The 21024-nt window shown below is 35.2% G+C and overlaps 1 protein-coding gene across 2 annotated transcripts in view; it reads right to left on the reverse strand.

The window, feature by feature from the left end:
• Positions 1-21024, reverse strand: part of LOC141395433 (protein peste-like) — an 86971-nt gene that overhangs the window by 11210 nt on the left and 54737 nt on the right. For both annotated transcript variants that reach the window (XM_073971286.1, XM_073971285.1), the window contains exons 2-3: positions 3578-3840; positions 3183-3488 (exon numbers count right to left, since the gene is read on the reverse strand). In XM_073971286.1, the coding sequence (XP_073827387.1) occupies positions 3183-3488; positions 3578-3724 (453 nt within the window). In that variant the 5' untranslated portion in view covers positions 3725-3840. The remainder of the gene's footprint in view (positions 1-3182; positions 3489-3577; positions 3841-21024) is intronic.

Genomic DNA, 21024 nt, shown 5'->3' on the forward strand with positions numbered 1-21024 from the left:
TTCTAAAGACCCTTTCGAAAAGAAAGGGTGCTTCTAAAGACCCTTTCGAAAAGAAAGGGTGCTTCTAAAGACCCTTTCGAAAAGAAAGGGTGCTTCTAAAGGGTGCTTCTAAAGACCCTTTCGAAAAGAAAGGGTGCTTCTAAAGACCCTTTCGAAAAGAAAGGGTGCTTCTAAAGACCCTTTCGAAAAGAAAGGGTGCTTCTAAAGACCCTTTCGAAAAGAAAGGGTGCTTCTAAAGACCCTTTCGAAAAGAAAGGGTGCTTCTAAAGGGTGCTTCTAAAGACCCTTTCGAAAAGAAAGGGTGCTTCTAAAGACCCTTTCGAAAAGAAAGGGTGTTTCTAAAGACCCTTTCGAAAAGAAAGGGTGCTTCTAAAGAACCTTTCGAAAAGAAAGGGTGCTTCTAAAGACCCTTTCGAAAAGAAAGGGTGCTTCTAAAGACCCTTTCGAAAAGAAAGGGTGCTTCTAAAGACCCTTTCGAAAAGAAAGGGTGCTTCTAAAGACCCTTTCGAAAAGAAAGGGTGCTTCTAAAGACCCTTTCGAAAAGAAAGGGTGCTTCTAAAGACCCTTTCGAAAAGAAAGGGTGCTTCTAAAGACCCTTTCGAAAAGAAAGGGTGCTTCTAAAGACCCTTTCGAAAAGAAAGGGTGCTTCTAAAGACCCTTTCGAAAAGAAAGGGTGCTTCTAAAGACCCTTTCGAAAAGAAAGGGTGCTTCTAAAGACCCTTTCGAAAAGAAAGGGTGCTTCTAAAGACCCTTTCGAAAAGAAAGGGTGCTTCTAAAGACCCTTTCGAAAAGAAAGGGTGTTTCTAAAGACCCTTTCGAAAAGAAAGGGTGCTTCTAAAGACCCTTTCGAAAAGAAAGGGTGCTTCTAAAGACCCTTTTGAAAAGAAAGGGTGCTTCTAAAGACCCTTTCGAAAAGAAAGGGTGTTTCTAAAGACCCTTTCGAAAAGAAAGGGTGCTTCTAAAGACCCTTTCGAAAAGAAAGGGTGCTTCTAAAGACCCTTTCGAAAAGAAAAGGTGCTTCTTAAGACCCTTTCGAAAAGAAAGGATGCTTCTAAAGACCCTTTCGAAAAGAAAGGGTGCTTCTAAAGACCTTTTCGAAAAGAAAGGGTTCTTCTAAAGACCCTTTCGAAAAGAAAGGGTGCTTCTAAAGACCCTTTCGAAAAGAAAGGGTGCTTCTAAAGACCATTTCGAAAAGAAAGGGTGCTTCTAAAGACCCTTTCGAAAAGAAAGGGTGCTTCTATAGACCCTTTCGAAAAGAGAGGGTGCTTCTAAAGACCCTTTATGAAAGAAAGGGTGCTTCTAAAGACCCTCTCGAAAAGAAAGGGTGCTTCTAAAGACCCTCTCGAAAAGAAAGGGTGCTTCTAAAGACCCTTTCGAAAAGAAAGGGTGCTTCTAAAGACCCTTGCGAAAAGAAAGGGTGCTTCTAAAGACCCTTTATGAAAGAAAGGGTGCTTCTAAAGACCCTTTCGAAAAGAAAGGGTGCTTCTAAAGACCCTTGCGAAAAGAAAGGGTGCTTCTAAAGACCCTTTCGAAAAGAAAGGGTGCTTCTATAGACCCTTTCGAAAGAAGGGAGCTTCTATAGACCCTTTCGAAAGAAGGGAGCTTCTATAGACCCTTTCGAAAGAAGGGAGCTTCTATAGACCCTTTCGAAAGAAGAGAGCTTCTAGACGCCTTAGAAGGTCTTCTATGTTATAGAAGACACCTTAAAAGATCTTCTATGGCATAGGAGACACCTTAAAAGATCTTCTATGGTATAGGAGAGGCCTTAAGAAGTCTTCTGTGGTGTAGAAGGCGCCTTAAGAGATCTTCTATGATATAGAAGACACCTTAACAGATATTCTAGGGTATAGAAGACACCTTAAGAGGTCTTCTGTGGTATAGGGGACGCCGTTAGAGGTCCTCAATGGTATAGAAGACGCCTTAAACGGTCTTCTGTGGTATAGAAGAGGTCCTCAATGGTATAGAAGTTGCCTTAAGACGTCCTCTATGGTATAGAAGACGACTTAAGAGGTCTTTATTGTGAAGAAGACGCCTTAAAAGGTCCTCAATGGTAAGGATGACATAAAAGACACCTTAAGAGGTCTCCTACAGTATAGAAGACGCCTTAAAAAGTCTGCTGTGGTATAGAAGACTCCTTAAGGGGTCTTCTATGGTATAGAAGACACCTTAAGAGGTCTTCGATGGCATAGAAGACACCTTAAGAGGTCTTCTATGGTATAGAGGACACCTTAAGAAGTCTTCTATGGTGTAGAAGACGTTTGAAGAGGTCTTCTATGGTATAGAAAACACCTTAAGAGGTCTTCTATAGTATAGAAGACACCTTAAGAGGTCTTCTAGGTATAGAAGACTCCTTAAGAGGTATTCTAGGTATAGAAGACACCTTATGAGGTCTTCTAGGTATAGAAGACTCCTTAAGAGGTCTTCTAGGTATAGAAGACTCCTTAAGAGGTCTTCTAGGTATAGAGGACGCTTTAAGAGGTCTTCTATAGTATAGAAGAGGTCCTCAATGGTATAGAAGTCGCCTTAAGATGACTTAAGAGGTCTTTATTGTAAAGAAGACGCCTTAAAAGGTCCCCAATGGTATAGAAGACGGCTTAAAAGGTCCTCAAAGGTAAAGAAAAAACCTTATAGAAGACTCCTTATGAGGTATTCTGCAGTATAGAAGACGCCTAAAGAGGTCTTCTACAGTATAGAAGATGTCTTAAAACGTCTACTATGGTATAGAAGACTCCTTAAGAGGTCTTCTATGGTACAGAAGGTGCTTTAGGGGGTATTCTACAGCATAGAGTACGCCATAAGAGGTTTTAATAGACGGCGCCGTAAGAGATCTTCTATGGCATGGAACATGCTTTTAGAGTTCCTCAATGTTATTGAAGACATTTTAAGAGGTCTTCTATGGTATAGAAGGCGCCTTAGGAGGTCCTCAATGGTATAGAAGACGCTTTAAGAGGTATTTTATGGTATAGAAAACGCTTTAATAGGTCTTCTATAGTGTAAAAGCCATCTACGAAAATTTAATTTTTTTAATTTTGGGATCTGTTCATAGGACATTTAGTTAGCTCCACCATTCCGGCTATTTTATATTTTTTGTCGTCAAAGGCTGAGGATACGACTATCGGTCCTTTTTTGCTTGGGTTTTTTCGCAAAACTTATAAAAATTCTTTTAATGGATGTGAACTTACCGCCAATAGGGCATTTATCGACACCAATGTATCGTTCAATGCCAACTTCGAACGCGACGCATCCAGATGATAATAATGGATTTTGGCATAATCCATGGTGTGATTCTTCTCATGCCATCTGAAGACTTTCTTGTACGGCACTTCAATGTAACTAAATGGACCCACTTGATTCACTTTTGGTTTCTTGGACATATCGTAGAATTGCTGGGAATTTGTCCAGTTGAAAAAATAAAAATCCACTGAAACATTGACATCGGGAGTGGCCCAAAATTTGGTTAATTCGCCACCGGGACGTAAGACCATTTGCTAAATGGGAAGAAGGAGAAACAAACAATTAATAAAAATATTTAAATTGCTTTATTAAATTATAGATGTTGTTGTTGTTTCATACTTACACTATCTATAAACCTCTCCGTAAAGGGCTTTGAATATATCAGGCAAAAGCTGCCCAAAATTATCAGCACAATGCCAAGGACAAAATAAATGTATTTCACATATTTGCGGGTACTTTTCAAAATCATTGTCGAAGAACGGTGTGGCATTTTAATGCTGCTACTGGTGGTGGTGTTGTTGTTGTTCCTTTTTTGGTAGGTGATGGTGATTGGTGTAATTGTGCGCAGCTGTATCTGCTTTTCCGCCAGTTAGTCTGTTAATGGATCTGCAAAGCAAATAAAAAATTGTCAATGGAGAAATTGTTTTAAATCTTTATACATTCTAATGACATTTGCAAAGAGGAGGAGGGAGACGTAAGACGTCGTCGTCGTCACCGTCATCGTCCAGATGACGACGAAGACAGCAATTAGCAGTCTTTATGACAGATTTAAAAGTAATCTGACATCGGCTCGTTCTATGCGGCCCTAGAAGTCAGATTGTTGGTTGTTTTTTTTTTTAATTGAAGCAAAATTACTTAGTACTTCAATACAGACTGACGCATACACTCATAATGAAACACACACACACACTTTTGATAGGTGACTTACTTGAGAGCTACCATAAAAATATAGATGTTTATTATGGATGGGGCCAAGTTGGATGGGGTCAATAGTCAAAATTCAACAATAACAAGAAAATGGAATAAACAAATAAAGTGTAAATATTTTTGCAAAACAGTGGTTTGATTAGTATTTTTTAGTGACGTACACTAAAATTTGAAGTCACTGTTCATTGAATTAGCCAACCAGTGTTTACACACAATTTACTTTAGCTCCGAAAAGTGCAATAAAATCAAGTTTATTTTATGAATAAAACATTACTTCCAATGCAATTGTTGCAAAACAATCATTTGTTGTATATATTTATAGAACCCATTGTGCATTTTTTATGTTTATTGAATTAACTACGTAGATTTGTGGTATTGCACGACATCAGATAAAATTTTTATTTTTGTGTTTTTAATTGGGGATATAAAGGAATAGTTCAAAAAGGTCGGATACTTTCGAGTAAAAAATGCGTTTTAGCCCAATTTTCGCTTATCACGCTGATGAGGTTCTTCTTAACGTATGTATGTAACAGGTCTTCCAAGGTAAAAAAAACGCCCTTAAATGTATTCTATATTATTGGAGACCCCTTAAGATGTTTTTTATATTTTAGAAGTCCCCCTAAATTATCCCTTAGAAGAGGTATTCTACGCTATACAATAAGCCTTAAGAGGACCTCTGTTGTATAAAAGCCCCTTAACAGGACTTCTACGGTATAGAAGACGCCTTAACGGGTCCTCTATGGTATAGAAGACGTATTAAGAGGTATCTTATGGTATAGAAGACGCCTTAACAGGACTTCTATGGTATAAAAGACACCTTAACAGGTCCTCCATGGCATAGAAGTCACTTTAAGCCATCTATGGTTTAGAAGACGTCCTAAGAGGCCTTCTATTGTATAGAAGACACCTTAATAGGTCTTCCACGGTAAAGAAGACGCCTTAAGACGGATTTTATGGTATAGAAGAAGCCATGAAAGGTATTTTGCAGTATGGTAAGCTATTTAAGAGGTCTTCTATGGTATAGATTACGCCCTAACAACACTTCTACGGTATAGAAGACGTCTTAACGTGTCTTCCTTGTTATAGAAGACGCCTTAAGACGTACCTTATGGTATAGAAGACAACTTTACAGGACTTCTATGGTATAAAAGACACCTTAGCAGGTCCTCTATGGTTTAGAAGACGCTTTAAGATGCCCTCTATGGTATAGGAGACGCCCTACGAGGTCTTCTATTGTATAGAAGACGCCATAGCAGGTCTTCCACGGTATAGAATGGATCCTTAATGGTATAGAAGCCGTCCTAAGAGGTCTTCTATACTATTCAATACGCCTTAAGAGGACTTATTTTGTATAGAAGACACCTTAACAGGTCTTCCACGGTATAGAAGACGCCCTAAGATGTTTTTATGGTGTAGAAGAACGTCTTCTGCAGTATGGTTGGCTATTTAAGAGATCTTGTATGATATAGAAGACGCCTTAACAGCACTTCTACGGTATAGACGATGCCTTCGCAGGTCTTCTATGAAGAAGACGCCTTAGCAGGCTTTCCATGGCATATAAGACGCCTTATTAGGTCTTCTTTGGTATAGAAGACGCCTTAACTGGACTTCTATGATATAGAAGACGCTTTTACAGGTTTTCCATGGTATAGAAGAAGTCTTAAGGGGTCCTACATGGTGAAAGGAGGTTTTCTATCGAATAGAAGGCACATTTAGAGGTCGTCTGTAGCATAGAAGACGCTATAAGAGGTTTCCTATGGTATGGAAGACGCCTTAAAAGGTCTTCTGTGGTATAGAATACACCTTAAGAGGCCTTCTTATTAAAAGGCATCGTATAGAAGACGCCTTAACATGTCTTCCATGGTATAGAAGACGCCTTAAGAGAGGTTCTTAGAATAGAAGATACTTTAAGAGGTTTTCTGTAGAATAGAAGACGAAGAAGAAGTCTTCGATAGAATAGAAGCAGACCTAGGAGGTCTAGTATGGAATAGAAGACGCCTTAAGAGGTATTTTATAGCATAAAATATGCCTTTGGAGCATTGTTCTATAGTATAGAAGCCGTCTTAAGATATCTTCTACAGTATAGATGTCGCTTTAAGAGGTCTTCTGTAGTATAGAACAGACTTTAAGAGCTCTTCTATAATATAGAAGACTCCTTAAGTCTAATATCGAATAGGTCTTATATCGAATAGAATAAACCATAGGAGATCTTATATCTAATAGAAGACAACTTAACGGGTCTTCTCTCGAATAGAAGACGCCTTAAGAGGTCTTCTATCAAATAAAAGTCACCTTCAAAATCGTATATAGTACTGAATACCCCTTTAGAGGTTTTCTGTATTATAGAAGACGTCGCAAGAGGTATACTATAGTATTGAGACTGCCTTGAAAGGTCTTCTACAATATACAAGACGTTTTAGGAGGTCTTCTATAGAATAGAATACACCTTAAGAGGTCTTCTATCGAATATAGAATGCCTTAAGAAGTCTTTTATAGTGTAGAAGATGCCTAAGGAGGTCTTCCACAGTGTACGTGAGGGAGAAAAGCAAATGCAGAGACAATTCTGTGGGATCGCTGAGTATACTCTAACTTCGTTCCCGTACTTTTTAATAGTAAAACTCGTAAAAGAGAGAACTGTAAAAAAATGTTTCTCACACAAAAGTTTTTTGAGATAGTTCGGGAACGGAAAAATGGAAAATACGTCAAAACAAGTAGGCCTATCTGAATTTAAACTATCATCTACGGACAGATCGAATGTATTTAGAGTCTTTTCAAAATTTTGTGGCCCTATTTGGACATTTGAACTTGCCGACAAAAATGTGGATTAGGATTAAAATTCAAAAGTGTTGCGGGGAGGTACTTAAAGGAATGAACCGACATAGTCATTACGAAAGTTGATCTTATTTTTGATAGATATCGCGCCCACTAGTCATTTCAGTGGGTCATCGCATAAATTTTGGACCAGAAAAGCGATATCGGTCACTTGGAAGTTAAACTAAATTTGGACAATATATTAGGAGACCCAAAGTTTTGAACAAATTGGTTGCCCCATTCGAGAGACATCGTGTATTCCATTTTGCATTTTTAGTGAAATTTTTTAAATATTGAGGGGGAAGTACCGGAAGTTGTTGCCCATATTCGAAGTGAGACTAAGTTCGGACAAAATATGACGAAAGCCAAATTTTGGACCAAATCGGTTGATCAGTTCGAGAGTTATGGTGCTCTCCAGCGACTACATATGGTGCTATGGTTTTTACACCTTTCAGGAAGTTTTATCAAGAAGAATGGACTTGCCCCTGAAAAAACTTTTACCGTCGTAATTGAGGCAGCGAAAGCATGTTGCTTCAACAGAAATAAAAGTGATTCGAGAGCAGGTCTTAAAGTGAACTTATCCGAAATTTTGTGTGGGAGGTACGCAAAGGAGTGGACAAATATAATCCATATTCAAAACTGATATACATCTGGTAGACATATTAGGGTGCGTAATGTATGGACCACATCGGTCACTCTCTTCAAGACTTATCGTGCGCACATTTTTTCCGAACATTTTGAACTTTTGTGGGGGAGGTACCTGAAGGAGTGTACCGATATGGCTTATCTTCGAACTTAGGTTAAGTTTGGACCAAATATGACGAAGGTCAAATTTTGGACCGAATCGGCAGATCCGTTCGAGAGTTATCTAGCGCTCTAACCACTACACACGGTGTTATAGTTTTTTTTTGTATTTTTCAGGCTATTTTCTCAGGAAGTATGGACTTGCCCCTAATGAAACTTGTACCGTCGTATGGGGGGCAGTGAATACAAGATGTTACAACAAAAATCAAAGCGATTCGAGAGCAGGTCCTAAACTGAACTTTTCCGAAATTTTGTGTGGGAGGTACCCGAAGGAGTGAATCGATTGAGTTCATATTAAAACCTTATTTAAGTCTGGTACACATTTCACAATAGGCAAAGTTTGGACCAAATCGGTTACTCCCTTCAAGAGCTATCGTTCGCACAAATTTTCCGAACATTTGTGGGGGAGGTACCGGAAGGAGTCGACCGATATAGCCCATCTTCTAACTTAAACTAAGTTTGGGCAAAATATTACGAAAGCCAAAATTTGAACCGAATCGGTTTATCCGTTCGAGAGTTATCGTGCGCTCCAGCCAGACAGACAGACGGACGGACATTGCTCAATCGACTCCAAATTGTCTGAAACACATTTCGTCCAAACATACTTGGGGTCTAAAACCATTATTTCGATGAGGCACATTTTGCCCGTATGAAAGTGTATATACCCTCGTTAGCATAAATGCTGAGGGTATAAAAACTTTCATAAATAATAAATAAAAGTTTTTCTATCAATTACCATCAATAAATTTGTATTCCGAAATACTTGGTTTTTACCATTTTTTGGCCACGGTCGTGACAGTGTGTGTCGTCGTCGGATTTTTTTCATGGGACATTTATGTAGGCCCGCTTCTTCTGGTGTCTTTTTCCTTTTCCAAGAAATTTCAATCGTATAAAAATAATATGAGAATCTTTAGGAAGTTTAATTGTTCACCTGAAACTTTTCCGCCTACCCCCAACATAAGTTAAGAGTTTTCTCAAAGCTAATCGCGACCAATAGTTTTAAATAATTCATATCGAAGATAATTAGAATATGTTGTAGTAGGGCATCTTATTATTGACTGATAAGCGTCCTACACTGCCGAGAAAGTAGCTCTGTTCTTTTACGTTTTATTTCTTTTTACTCGAAAAGCGTTCCTTTACTTCAGACACAATACAATTCATATGGGAGCAGTTTCAACTTTTACTACTTTTACCGGTTTTACCATTTTCAAAAGTAAAGGAACAGATCTAGTGATTATAACCTGCATTTACCCTACACATTTATGTATTCTGTTTTACTTGTTATTCTTTATTTTGTCGTCCTAAGAAAAAAGTTGTCCAAGGGTCACATATAGATTAAGTCAACATTCAATGATAAAGTTCGATTTAAAATTTTTTCCTGTTCCTATCAAAGCATTGTCCATATGCCGTTTTTATCTCTTTTGTGGTACATTTATGCGTAAATAGTTTTTCCATTCATATGCATGTGTAGAATAGAATATTTTTCAATTGAATTGCGTTAAATGCGACTCCATTAAATAATCACTGTCACTACTCTTTGACGGTCTGGGTTTTTGCGCCGGCTGCTGCTGTTCATGTGTGTTTTTTCTTCGTTTTCTTAGTTGGGCTTGAACTTCATTTAAAATTGTGTTTTTTTTTTTAATTTATTATTAATTACTTAAATATCTACAACAATAGCCACACATAACACCAACATCAATATCAACCAACAGCAGCAGTCCATTATAGCGGTAATAAAAACACAAATTATGATGACGGTCCATTTACACCCATTTAAAATAATTCTAAGCACCTCACACTTCACACGAAGAGGGTGAAAAGATAAATCAACACTTTTAACCTTTAATTTAAATTTTAATTGTTTAATGTCAACGACATGAATTTATTAAAAAATAGAGTGGCGCTGTTCTTTACTTCTTTTTTTTTTGTAGAAAAGAATATATGTTATTTAATATTGACGTAATTAATTTCTGCGTTAACAGTAATCGACAGTAGTGTCACTCAAATAGTCCGCCGCATAAGAAAATAGTGCAAGAAAAAGTTGAATTCGATTTAGTTTAATTGTATATTAATGACTTCTGAATTGTCATAAAGAAGATAATTGAAGGTAAATAGTGTTTTTTTTTGTATAAAAATGCCATAATTGGATTGTTCTCCACATTTTTCCTCATAGATTTTTCTTTTATTTAATAGGAACATGTCGACAAAAATATCAAAACTTTTGAGGAATTTATCTTAACGATTGTTGACGTTATGAATAATGAATAATAAATTTGATTTGGATGAATGCACCACAGTGTTGAACTGAGTAACTGAAGGAATGGGTCTTACATTAAAGTTTTTTGCCTGGTTAACTCACTTCATGAGGATTTATTTGACGTTTGAGCTATGGAATTGACATTTGAAACCCAAAACCACTGGGTTAATCCGGTTAAGTGTAACTAGAGTATTATGGTGCTAACCAGCCATTTTTGTTGGTCACCGTAGAAATTGTGTGAGAAAGCATGGACTTGCTCACGAAAAAAAAACAAGTGACTCTGAAACGGATTTTGTCCAAAGTAACATCTTTAAGTAAGTAAACTATGCTCCGAAATCAAACTCAAACATCTATACAGCATGTTAAACATTCAGTATAACCTCTCGGGGGAGGCTGTAACCCCTAGAGAACGCGTCGCAGGTGGCGGAAGGCCAACGGCTCTCAGTCATGGGTGGTAGGAGGGAAATCAAATACCTCCCGCGTACCAAACAGACCGGAGAGAATACTTCGTAACAAACCACTTCATTAGGCTTATCACATCATAATCTGTGGTATAAAGGTTAATGTAACTGCTACGTGTATGGGCAGGCGTACGTCGAGTTGCAGACGGCGGAGGAGCCAATATTAGTCAACGGCGTGCATCATGGCTTACGGTAGTAAGTCACTGCATACACAGCATGTCTGTATGGTTTAGTCAGCAGCCCAGCAGAATCGGATGCGGCAGCCTAATCTGTTGCTCATCTTAAACCACTATGATTAATGAAACCACAACAAGAAACATAAATCAATTGATCAATCAGATGACGACTTTTGGCATGAAATCATGGATACAAATTGGAACATGGAATGTTCATTATACAAAATAGAAATTTTGGGCCTAGCAGAAACACGTTGGCCAGAGCAAGGTGAATTCCCAACTAACAACAAATTCACACTTTTATTCTCCGGAAGACCGAAAGGCCAAGCTAGAGCCAGTGGTGTTGTCCTCTCACTATCCAGGTATCCACAAAAAGCGATGTTGGATTGGAAGCTTCATACAGATCGCATTATTGAAGCTCGGTTCAGGACGAAGGCCAGAAACATGACTATAATACAATGCTATGCGCCTACAGAAGCAGCCGAACTTGCGGTCAAAGAAGAATTTTATAATAGCTTTAATTCAGTACTGACAAATATACGGCGAGGCGATATAGTTATGCTTATGGGAGATTTTGATGCCCAAGTTGGCGTAGACGACAGCAATCTCCAAAATGTAATGGGTACCCATGGAGTCGGACGTTTAACTGAGAATGGTAAACTTCTTGCAGAAACAGGTTCTACGCACAATCTTCTGATTGGAAGTACGCTCGTTCCGCATAAAAGAATACCTACAGTAACTTGGATATCACCGGACTACCACACGGAAAACCAAATCGATCATATTTTGATAAGCAGGAAATGGAGAGGCTCTTTACTCGACGTACGAACCAAAAGGGGAGCGAATTTAGGAAGTGATCATCATCTTCTTATTGCAACCGTCCGTTTAAAAATAGCTTCAATAAAGAACGACGACAAGCATTTACGGAAATTCGATATTGAACGTCTAAAAATGAGGGAAGTTGCATCGCATTTGCAAACCCATTAAGAGACGCCCTCAACAACATCGCCGCTGAACACCGAACGTCATGGAGTACTGTCAGAGGTCTATATCTAACATCAGCCAAGAACAACATTGGATATGCCAACAGTAAAAGGAAGCCCTGGATTTCAGATGAAAATTGGACTAGAATAGAAGACAGAAAACTTCCTAAAAAAGCAATAAATTTTGCAAAAACGAGGAATGCAAAGATTGAGAAAACAAATGAATACAATAGATTAAACCGCGAGGTAAAGAAAAGTGCCCGCACAGATAAACGGAAACGCATCGATTCTATTGCAACGGAAGCCCAGCGAGCAAGTGAAACAAATCGCAGCCGTGACTTATACAAAGCCACAAAGCTGTTATCAAACCGACCTTTCACAGCTGTCAAACCTAACAGGGATGATGATGGTACCCTGATCACGACAAAAAACAAACAAATCGCTGTCTGAAAAAGCTTCTACAGTGAACTGTTATCAAACGATATGGCCAATGATACCGAACTCCAATGTAACTGCGAATCACACAGTGAAAACCAAAACATGGAAACCGACATCCCCTCCATAAACGAGGTAGTTCACCCTATAAATGCATTAAAAAACAACAAAGCAGCTGTAGTGGATAATATAGCTGCAGAGCTGATGACAGCTGACCCTCTAGTCAGCGCAAATCTCCTATACTCCATCATCGCAAACTTCTGGGAAAACGGTACTCTAGACGGGGAAATAAAAGAAAGCGTTATAATAAAGGTCCCAAATAAGGGAGATTTGTCTAGATGCACCATCAATAAGGTTATAAGCTACATTATAAACCATAGGATCAACAAAGCATACCCTGAGCTGTGTCGAGCAGAGCAAGCTAGATTTCGTCCCCACAAATCATGTGTGGTTGACATCAACAGCCTTCGCGTAATAGTCAAACAAAGTGTCGAATGTCGTTCTCCACTATATCTTATATGTATTTATCGACTTTCAGAAAGCTTTTGATAAATTACGGAATGAGGCAATATGGACTGCAATGAGGTGCAAAGGGTTCCCCGAGAAAATAATTGAGCTTATCAAATGCCTATACAACCAAGCAAGCTGCCGTATACTGCACGAGGGAGTTCTTAGTGATGAGGTATTTATCAAAGTAGGAGTAAGACAAGGCTGCATATCATCCCCAACGCTATTCAACATAGTCCTAGATGTTGTCATGAAAGAAGCACTCCAAAACCAAAGGGGGATTAGGTGGGGCATGCATGGATTTCTGCAAGACCTTGACTATGCTGACGTCATCTGTCTACTCGCTCCCACGTACGATGATATGGAGCGTAAACTCAACTCCATACCTAAAGTTGCCCCAAATGCCAGATTATTTATTAACATCGAAAAAACAGAAGCAATGCGAGCAGTATAAATGGGAAAACGCTGCAAGATGTGCAATCCTTTACATACCTAGGTAGCACTATCACAAACAACGGTGAAAGCGCAGACGATATCGAGAGCCGTATAAAGAAGGCACAGCAAGCTTTTGGTCAACTAAAGAACATTTGGACATCTTCATCTATTTCAATTCGAGCCAAGGTATGCATGTTTAACTCAAACGTAACCTCAGTCCTTCTATATGGATGCGAAACATGGAACGCGGCCCCTCATCTCATACAGCGACTACAAAGCTTCAGCAATCGCTGCCTAAGACGCTTGTTAAGAATTTACTGGCCCAACACAATATCAAATAACAGGCTATGGGAGCTGACGAATCAAACACCAATCTATATGAATATCATGGAACGGAAATAGAAGTGGATAGGGCATACACTGCGGAAGGATCCCAGTGATATAACGAGACAAACCATTGAATGGAATCCGCAGGGAAGCCGAAGAAGAGGACGCCCAGCACACCTCTGGAGGCGACAAATTGAAAAGAAAGAATCGGTATTACATGGAATGAAATCAAAAAAAGAGCATTAGATAGAAATAGATTTAATAACTTTGTTGTGGCCCTATGTTCCTCATAGGAGTTTAAAGGAATAAATATATATAAATATATGTACTCAAACATAATTTATAGAATTTAAATTTACCGTACAGTGGAAAAAGGTGAAGATTTAGTGTGCCAAAACTAAAAGTCGATATTTTATTGTATGTTTGACCATAATTTATAATATATTTGGTAAATTTGTATTTTTACCCATAGAATGGTACCTCCCGATTTTCGGTAATTTAATGATTTCTACCGCATAATCCAACCGAAATGGTTAAGATTTGGTATTTAGTCTACGTTAAGGTTATACATATATTACTATAAGAATTTTCGGTCCACGTATTCATAGAACGGTATACCCGAATTCGGTAATTTTGAAGGCTTTAACCACATTATCCAACCGAAATTGCTGAAGTTGCAGTACAATTTTCACAAATTTATTAAGGACAATGTATACGACAAATAAAACCAGTAGGAAAAGACCAAAGTCGGGCGGGGCCGACTATGTAATACCCTACACCAGTCGAAATATTTAAAAATGGAATAATTAGTATACATCCCAATACGCAAATTGGAGCCATATTTGGGGAAAATCGTTAAAATACCTAAAATCGGGAGGTACCGTTATATGGGGGCTACAAAAAAACATGGACCTATCTTAACAATTTTAAGTGGCGAAATTTCGTGGCCACTGGGAACCACATATGTAAAATTTCAGCTAGTTCAAGCAAAAAATGTGGCTAAGATCCCTAAAATACCTTAAATCGGGAGGTATCGTTATATGGGGACTATACCGAACCGTGGACCTATCTTGACAATTTTTAGTGGAGCAATTTCGCGGCCATTGGGAACCTCAAATGTAAAATTTCAGCTGGTTTGGGCAACAAATGCGGCTAAGATCCTTAAAATACCTTAAATCGGGAGGTACCGTTATATGGGGGCTATACCAAAACTTGGACCGATATAGCCCATCTTCGAACTTGATCTTCCGACGGCTAAAAAAATGGTATTCCCCAATTTTCAGCGAAACGGTCAACAAATGCGACCTGTATGTTGCGAACGGACGGACGGACATGCATAAATCGACTCAGAAAGTGATTCTATGTATATCCCTAGAAGGAACTATGGGTCTATCTCGCTTCCTTTTGTATGTTACCTACAAATGCACTAACACATAATACCCCTTACCACATAGTGGTGTAGGGTATAATAAAAAATCTATCCCGCGGCACTTTCTACTAAATACCTTTAACAAAGTACACAAGTTAAATAAAAATCAGATTTTAAAAAATTTTGTTTGCAAAATCCGAATTGCAATAAATAATTTTCTATAAGAAAATATTCTTTAACTTACCTGCTGTCGCCAAATGTTAAATGCAATAAAGTTTAAAAATAGCTTTAGCACTAAAATATACTAACGAAACCACTCTATATGTCAATAAAAAATGTTAAAAACGTTGTTCCACTCTGGCTGATGCAAAACAAATTAGATCAATACTGTACTAATAAATTTTATACTGCACTAATAAATTTTAAATCGGCGCGTGTGATTTTTTTCATTTTTGCTGCGCTAAATCGGTATTTTTTCTTTGCACTGTGCGCTACACTCCAGCTCTATCCATAAATCCGAACAACAATTTGACTACCACTTAGAACTTTTGGTATACTTTTGGTACGTAGTTGCACCACCACATCTATATCTCAAACCTACACATAAACAGCTAATTTAATACAAAATTTTCGAATTCCAACTACAATCCTAAACCCAATATTAAATTCAATACCATTTAGAACTTTTCGTACATCTCTTTCTTATTTTTATTCTAAACCACAGCAGTGATCCTAATACCAAAATTTCAAATTTCAGTTCCATATTTTAGCAAATACCAAATGGATTCGAATTTAGTCCTATTTATCAGTTTTTGTACACACATGTACGAATTTGCGTAACTACCTTAACCCTACACTTTGCTCCAAATTTCAGGATTCCACCAATTTTCCCAAATCCAAATTATACCAAATTTAGTACTTTTCATACACATAAGTACGAATTTCCAAAACTACTACCTAGTACTAAATTTAGTACCATTTAGTATTTTTAGTATATATAAGTACGAATTTCCAAAACTACTTCAATCCCATACCACGGTGAGCCTTAACAAATTTTAAATGGAAGGTGCTTACACCTCGGAAGTTTTTGCTGATTCTGAAACTACAATGCTCATAGATGAGAAATATCATGAAACAAAAAAAAATCGCCGGAGGGATTTTAAAATAAATCGCGATTTAAGTTCACATTTTTAGCAGCTCTTTAGGTTTTCACGATTTTGCTTGGAAACCGCGAGTTCTATGTAAATGGCACTAAAGCAAATGTTGTAGCAGAGAAAATTCTCCACAAGATTGGCCTTTATGATATTTTCGTATATTTTACTGTTTTTAAGATATGGAAGTTCAAATTGGGACAATGCACTGACTGTATCGCCCCCTTATAAAACAATATCATGCACAGTGTCCCTTAACTAACTTTTAATGAAAACGGCTTACACATGGGATGTTTTTGCGGATTCTGAAACAGCAATGTTCATAGATGAGAAAAATAAAAAAGAGACAAAATCGCAGTAATTACATTGTTTTATAAGGAGACGATACAGTCAGTGCCTTGTCTCAATTTGAACTTCTATATCTCAAAAACGGTAAAACCTACGAAATTATCATAAAAGCCAATCTTGTGGAGAATTCTTACAGCTACAACGTTTTCTTTAGGCCCATTTACATAGGACTCGCGGTTTCTAAGCAAAACCTAAAGAACCCCTAAAAATGCGAACTTAAATCGCGATTTATTTGAAAATCCCTCCGGCGATTTTTTTTTGTTTCATGATATTTCTCATCTATGAGCATTGTAGTTCCAGAATCCGCAAAAACTTCCGAGGTGTAAGCACCTTCCATTTAAAATTAGTTAAGACTCACCGTGATACTCCAACAGAAATCTTAATCCCAAATTTCAGGATTACAGTGCTATCCGCCCAAATCCAAATTGTACAAAATTTAGTATCAGTTAGTACTTTTCATACCCATAAGTAAATAATTTTTTCCATAATCGTGGATTTTTTTAATAATTTTTTCCATAATAGTGGATTTTTTAAATAATTTTTTTCATAATCGTGAATTTTTTAAATAATTTTTTTCATAATCGTGGATTTTTTAAATATTTTTTTCCATAATCGTGGATTTTTTTAAATAATTTTTTTATAATCGTGGAATTTTTTAATAATGTTTTTCGATAATGGTGGATTTTTTAAATATTTTTTTCCATAATCGTGGATTTTTTAAATAATTTTTTCTATAATCGTGGAATTTTTAAATAATTTTTTCCATAATCGTGGATTTTTTAAATAATTTTTTCCATAATCGTGGAGTTTTTAAATAATTTTTTCCATAATCGTGGATTTTTTAAATAATTTTTTTATAATCGTGGATTTTTTAATTAATTTTTTTTATAATCGTAGATTTTTTAAATAATTTTTTTTATAATCGTGGATTTTTTAAATATTTTTATAATCGTGGATTTTTTAAATAATTTTTTCCATAATCGTGGATTTTTTAAATATTTTTTTTATAATCGTGGATTTTTTAAATAATTTTTTTTATAACCGTGGATTTTTTAAATATTTTTTTTTATAATCGTGGATTTTTTAAATAATATTTTCCATAATCGTGGATTTTTTAAATAATTTTTTTTATAATCGTGGATTTTTTAAATAATTTGTTTTTATAATCGTGGATTTTTTAAATAATTTTTTTTTATAATCGTGGAATTTTTATAATAGTGGATTTTTTAAATAATTTTTTTTTATAATCGTGGATTTTTTAAATAATTTTTTTTTTATAATCGTGGATTTTTTAAATAATTTTTTTTTATAATCGTGGAATTTTTATAATAGTGGATTTTTTAAATAATTTTTTTTTATAATCGTGGATTTTTTAAATAATTTTTTTTATAATAGTGGATTTTTTAAATAATTTTTTTTTTATAATCGTGGATTTTTTAAATAATTTTTTTTTATAATCGTGGATTTTTTAAATAATTTTTTTTTATAATCGTGGATTTTTTAAATAATTTTTTTTTTATAATCGTAAATTTTTTAAATAATTTTTTTTTATAATCGTGGATTTTTTAATATTTTTTTTATAATCGTGGATTTTTTAAATAATTTTTTTTTATAATCGTGGATTTTTTAAATAATTTTTTTTATAATCGTGGATTTTTTAAATAATTTTTTTTAAATCGTGGATTTTTTAAATAATTTTTTTTTAAATCGTGGATTTTTTAAATAATTTTTTTTATAATCGTGGATTTTTTTAAATCATTTTTTTTATAATCGTGGATTTTTTAAATAATTTTTTTTTATAATCGTGGATTTTTTATAATAGTGGATTTTTTAAGTAATTTGTTTTTATAATCGTGGGTTTTTTAAATAATTTGTTTTTATAATCGTGGGTTTTTTAAATAATTTTTGTTTATAATCGTGGTTTTTTTAAATAATTTTTTTCCATAATCGTGGATTTTTTAAATAATTTTTTCCATAATCGTGGATTTTTTAAATAATTTTTTCGATAATCGTGGATTTTTTAAATAATTTTTTCCATGATCGTGGATTTTTTAAATAAGTTTTTCCATAATCGTGGATTTTTTAAATAATTTTTTCCATAATCGTGGATTTTTTAAATATTTTTTTTCCATAATCGTGGATTTTTTAAATATTTTTTTTCCCATAATCGTGGATTTTTTAAATATTTTTTTTTTCCATAATCGTGGATTTTTTAAATAATTTTTTCCATAATCGTGGATTTTTTAAATAATTTTTTCCATAATCGTGGATTTTTTAAATATTTTTTTCCATAATCGTAGATTTTTTAAATAATTTTTTCTATAATCGGGAATTTTTTAAATAACTTTTTCCATAATCGGGAATTTTTTAAATAATTTTTTCCATAATCGGGAATTTTTTAAATAACTTTTTCCATAATCGGGAATTTTTTAAATAATTTTTTCCATAATCGGGAATTTTTTAAATAACTTTTTCCATAATCGGGAATTTTTTAAATAATTATTTTTTATAATCGTGGATTTTTTAAATATTTTTTCCATAATCGGGAATTTTTTAAATAATTTTTTCCATAATCGGGAATTTTTTAAATAATTTTTTCCATGATAGTGGATTTTTTTGAAAAAGGTTACTTGGTTCAAGTCCCAATAGTTTAGCTGATACTGATACTGCCAAAAACAGCAAGGTCAATTCCCTAATCGTTTCTGAGATAAAGGTCAGCTAAATGCATGATTTAGATGAGGCCATAAAATCCGAATTGAACCTGACAGGACAAAACCCTAGTAGGGTTTTTGTAGTCTCAATATGTACTTTCAAAAAATGCATACTAGAAGTTGTTTGCAGTTTTAGTGTTGCATAGTGTAATGGTTGGTGAAATGGTGAAACAAATCGAAAAAGCACAGAGAAAGACCAGTCTTATACTAAACCTAGTAGAGGAGCAATTTCGTTTTAGCCGATAATATTAAATACATTTGCATAAATAACATTTGAAAAAGAAATTACTGTCTATTTTGATATTTCGTTGATTTTGTATCAATTAGTTTTTGCTTCAGTTGTTTGTAGATTTCAAACCATTATACGACGCAGGGTGGCCGTAATTTTTGCAGATATTGCAATAAAGGTTGTCACGTCCGCTTAAATCAACTGATTGCATTTCACATTTTCAAATTTCGTACAACATCGTTGTGAAGGTTATGTTGTTGCTCAACACATGTTGTTCAAATTTGGATAGTGATTCAGCGTCACATTGAAACGTTACTTAAGTGTTACTTATTGCTTTACCCTCTATTATCGCTTGTTCTTCTTTGATTAACCTCTTTACATGATGTTTCTTATATGTACTTAATAATTATGAGACAAGAGCAAATTTCACAAATAGTACAAAGGTATTTTTAACAAATTATAGAACTTTACTATGACTGAAATACGTCGCGGGTTCTGACAATACGAAAAATATTCCAATTTATCACCGCCGACACTCAAAGTACGTCCGTAAAGCATAACGATTTAAATAGAACTCCAGATCGTGACATATTAGTATTTAGTTTGGTTTTCCACCCACTCGCTTTGGCAACATGGTACTTTTTTAATTATGAACCTCACTTTTCACAGTTTTTTTTTATTCTTCACAAATTCACTTCATATTATCTATTGGTTTTTTGTAATATTTTTTTTTATTTAAACTTATTTATTGATTGCGTATTTTTAGTAATATGAAGTAACAGCTTAATTCTTCTTTCTTTCAGCACAGCACAAAGATTGAAATAGAAATAAAAACGGCTGATTAACAAAACTCAGCCAGAATTCAAATATGATAAAACCAGAATTTATTTTTAATATTCTTAGCTACCCGCTAGCAAGATGAACTAGTTCGGTATCGAAAACTGAGGATATTTCAAACCCAACCTCGGCATCAACGTCATCACAAGAGTATAGCCCAAAATATGAATGACAGGAGATAGCGCCAGTGAAAAAGCAAGGACGTCAACCACGTCTAGGCAACGATAGATGACAGCATCATCACCTAAGACAGCCTACATGGAACCAATCTATCTACTTAGCGGATTAACGAAACTAGCACAAGGCAAAATAAACAACAACAGAAAACATTTTCTAAAATCGTCTTTTCCATTTCAAAAAAATCTGAAAAAAAAAATGATTCTACATCAATGATTTTTGGTACATAGGTTAAGAAAAAAATCTTCATTCCAAATCTGTTTTCGTTACCAAATTTGATCGTAGCGCGCAAAACATATGACCGCGTTAATTATGATAATTAGACAAAATTCTAAAAAAATCGCGGCTCAATACAGTAAGCTGTTATATCCTATTATCGTTAACTGAATTCGTACCATTTGCGATGATGCAAAAAATTCGAAAAGTCTCAATGAATTCGCGAAAAATCAAATTTGTTAAATAATTTGTTAAATATGTTAAAAAAAGGTCTGTCTGGTTACCCTAAAATTTGTAACATCTTGTACCAATTGTTGCTGGAAGTCGTCTGTTAACACAAAAAACCAGCAAAAGAGAGCGATTCGAGAGAGACATTTTGACAGTTCTTTCACTTAGAGTTTGCAAATTCTTGCTGGACAAATTTCTTCTAGCAAGCACTTCTTCTTAAAAACAATCAAACATCTGTTTTTATTTTTTCTTTGATTTATGTTTGTGAAAATTAAAAACAATTTTATTGTGGAAATGGCAAGCCTAATTGTATTGCTTTTTTGGAGAACAAAGTTGCAAAGTGGAAAAATACTTTTTTGGGTCATTTTCTTTTTTATTTTTAATAAAATACATCTTTGCTT

Source organism: Musca autumnalis, unplaced genomic scaffold (genome assembly GCF_047663935.1).
Source record: "Musca autumnalis isolate F117 unplaced genomic scaffold, ASM4766393v1 scaffold_2, whole genome shotgun sequence".
Classification (NCBI taxonomy): domain Eukaryota; kingdom Metazoa; phylum Arthropoda; class Insecta; order Diptera; family Muscidae; genus Musca; species Musca autumnalis.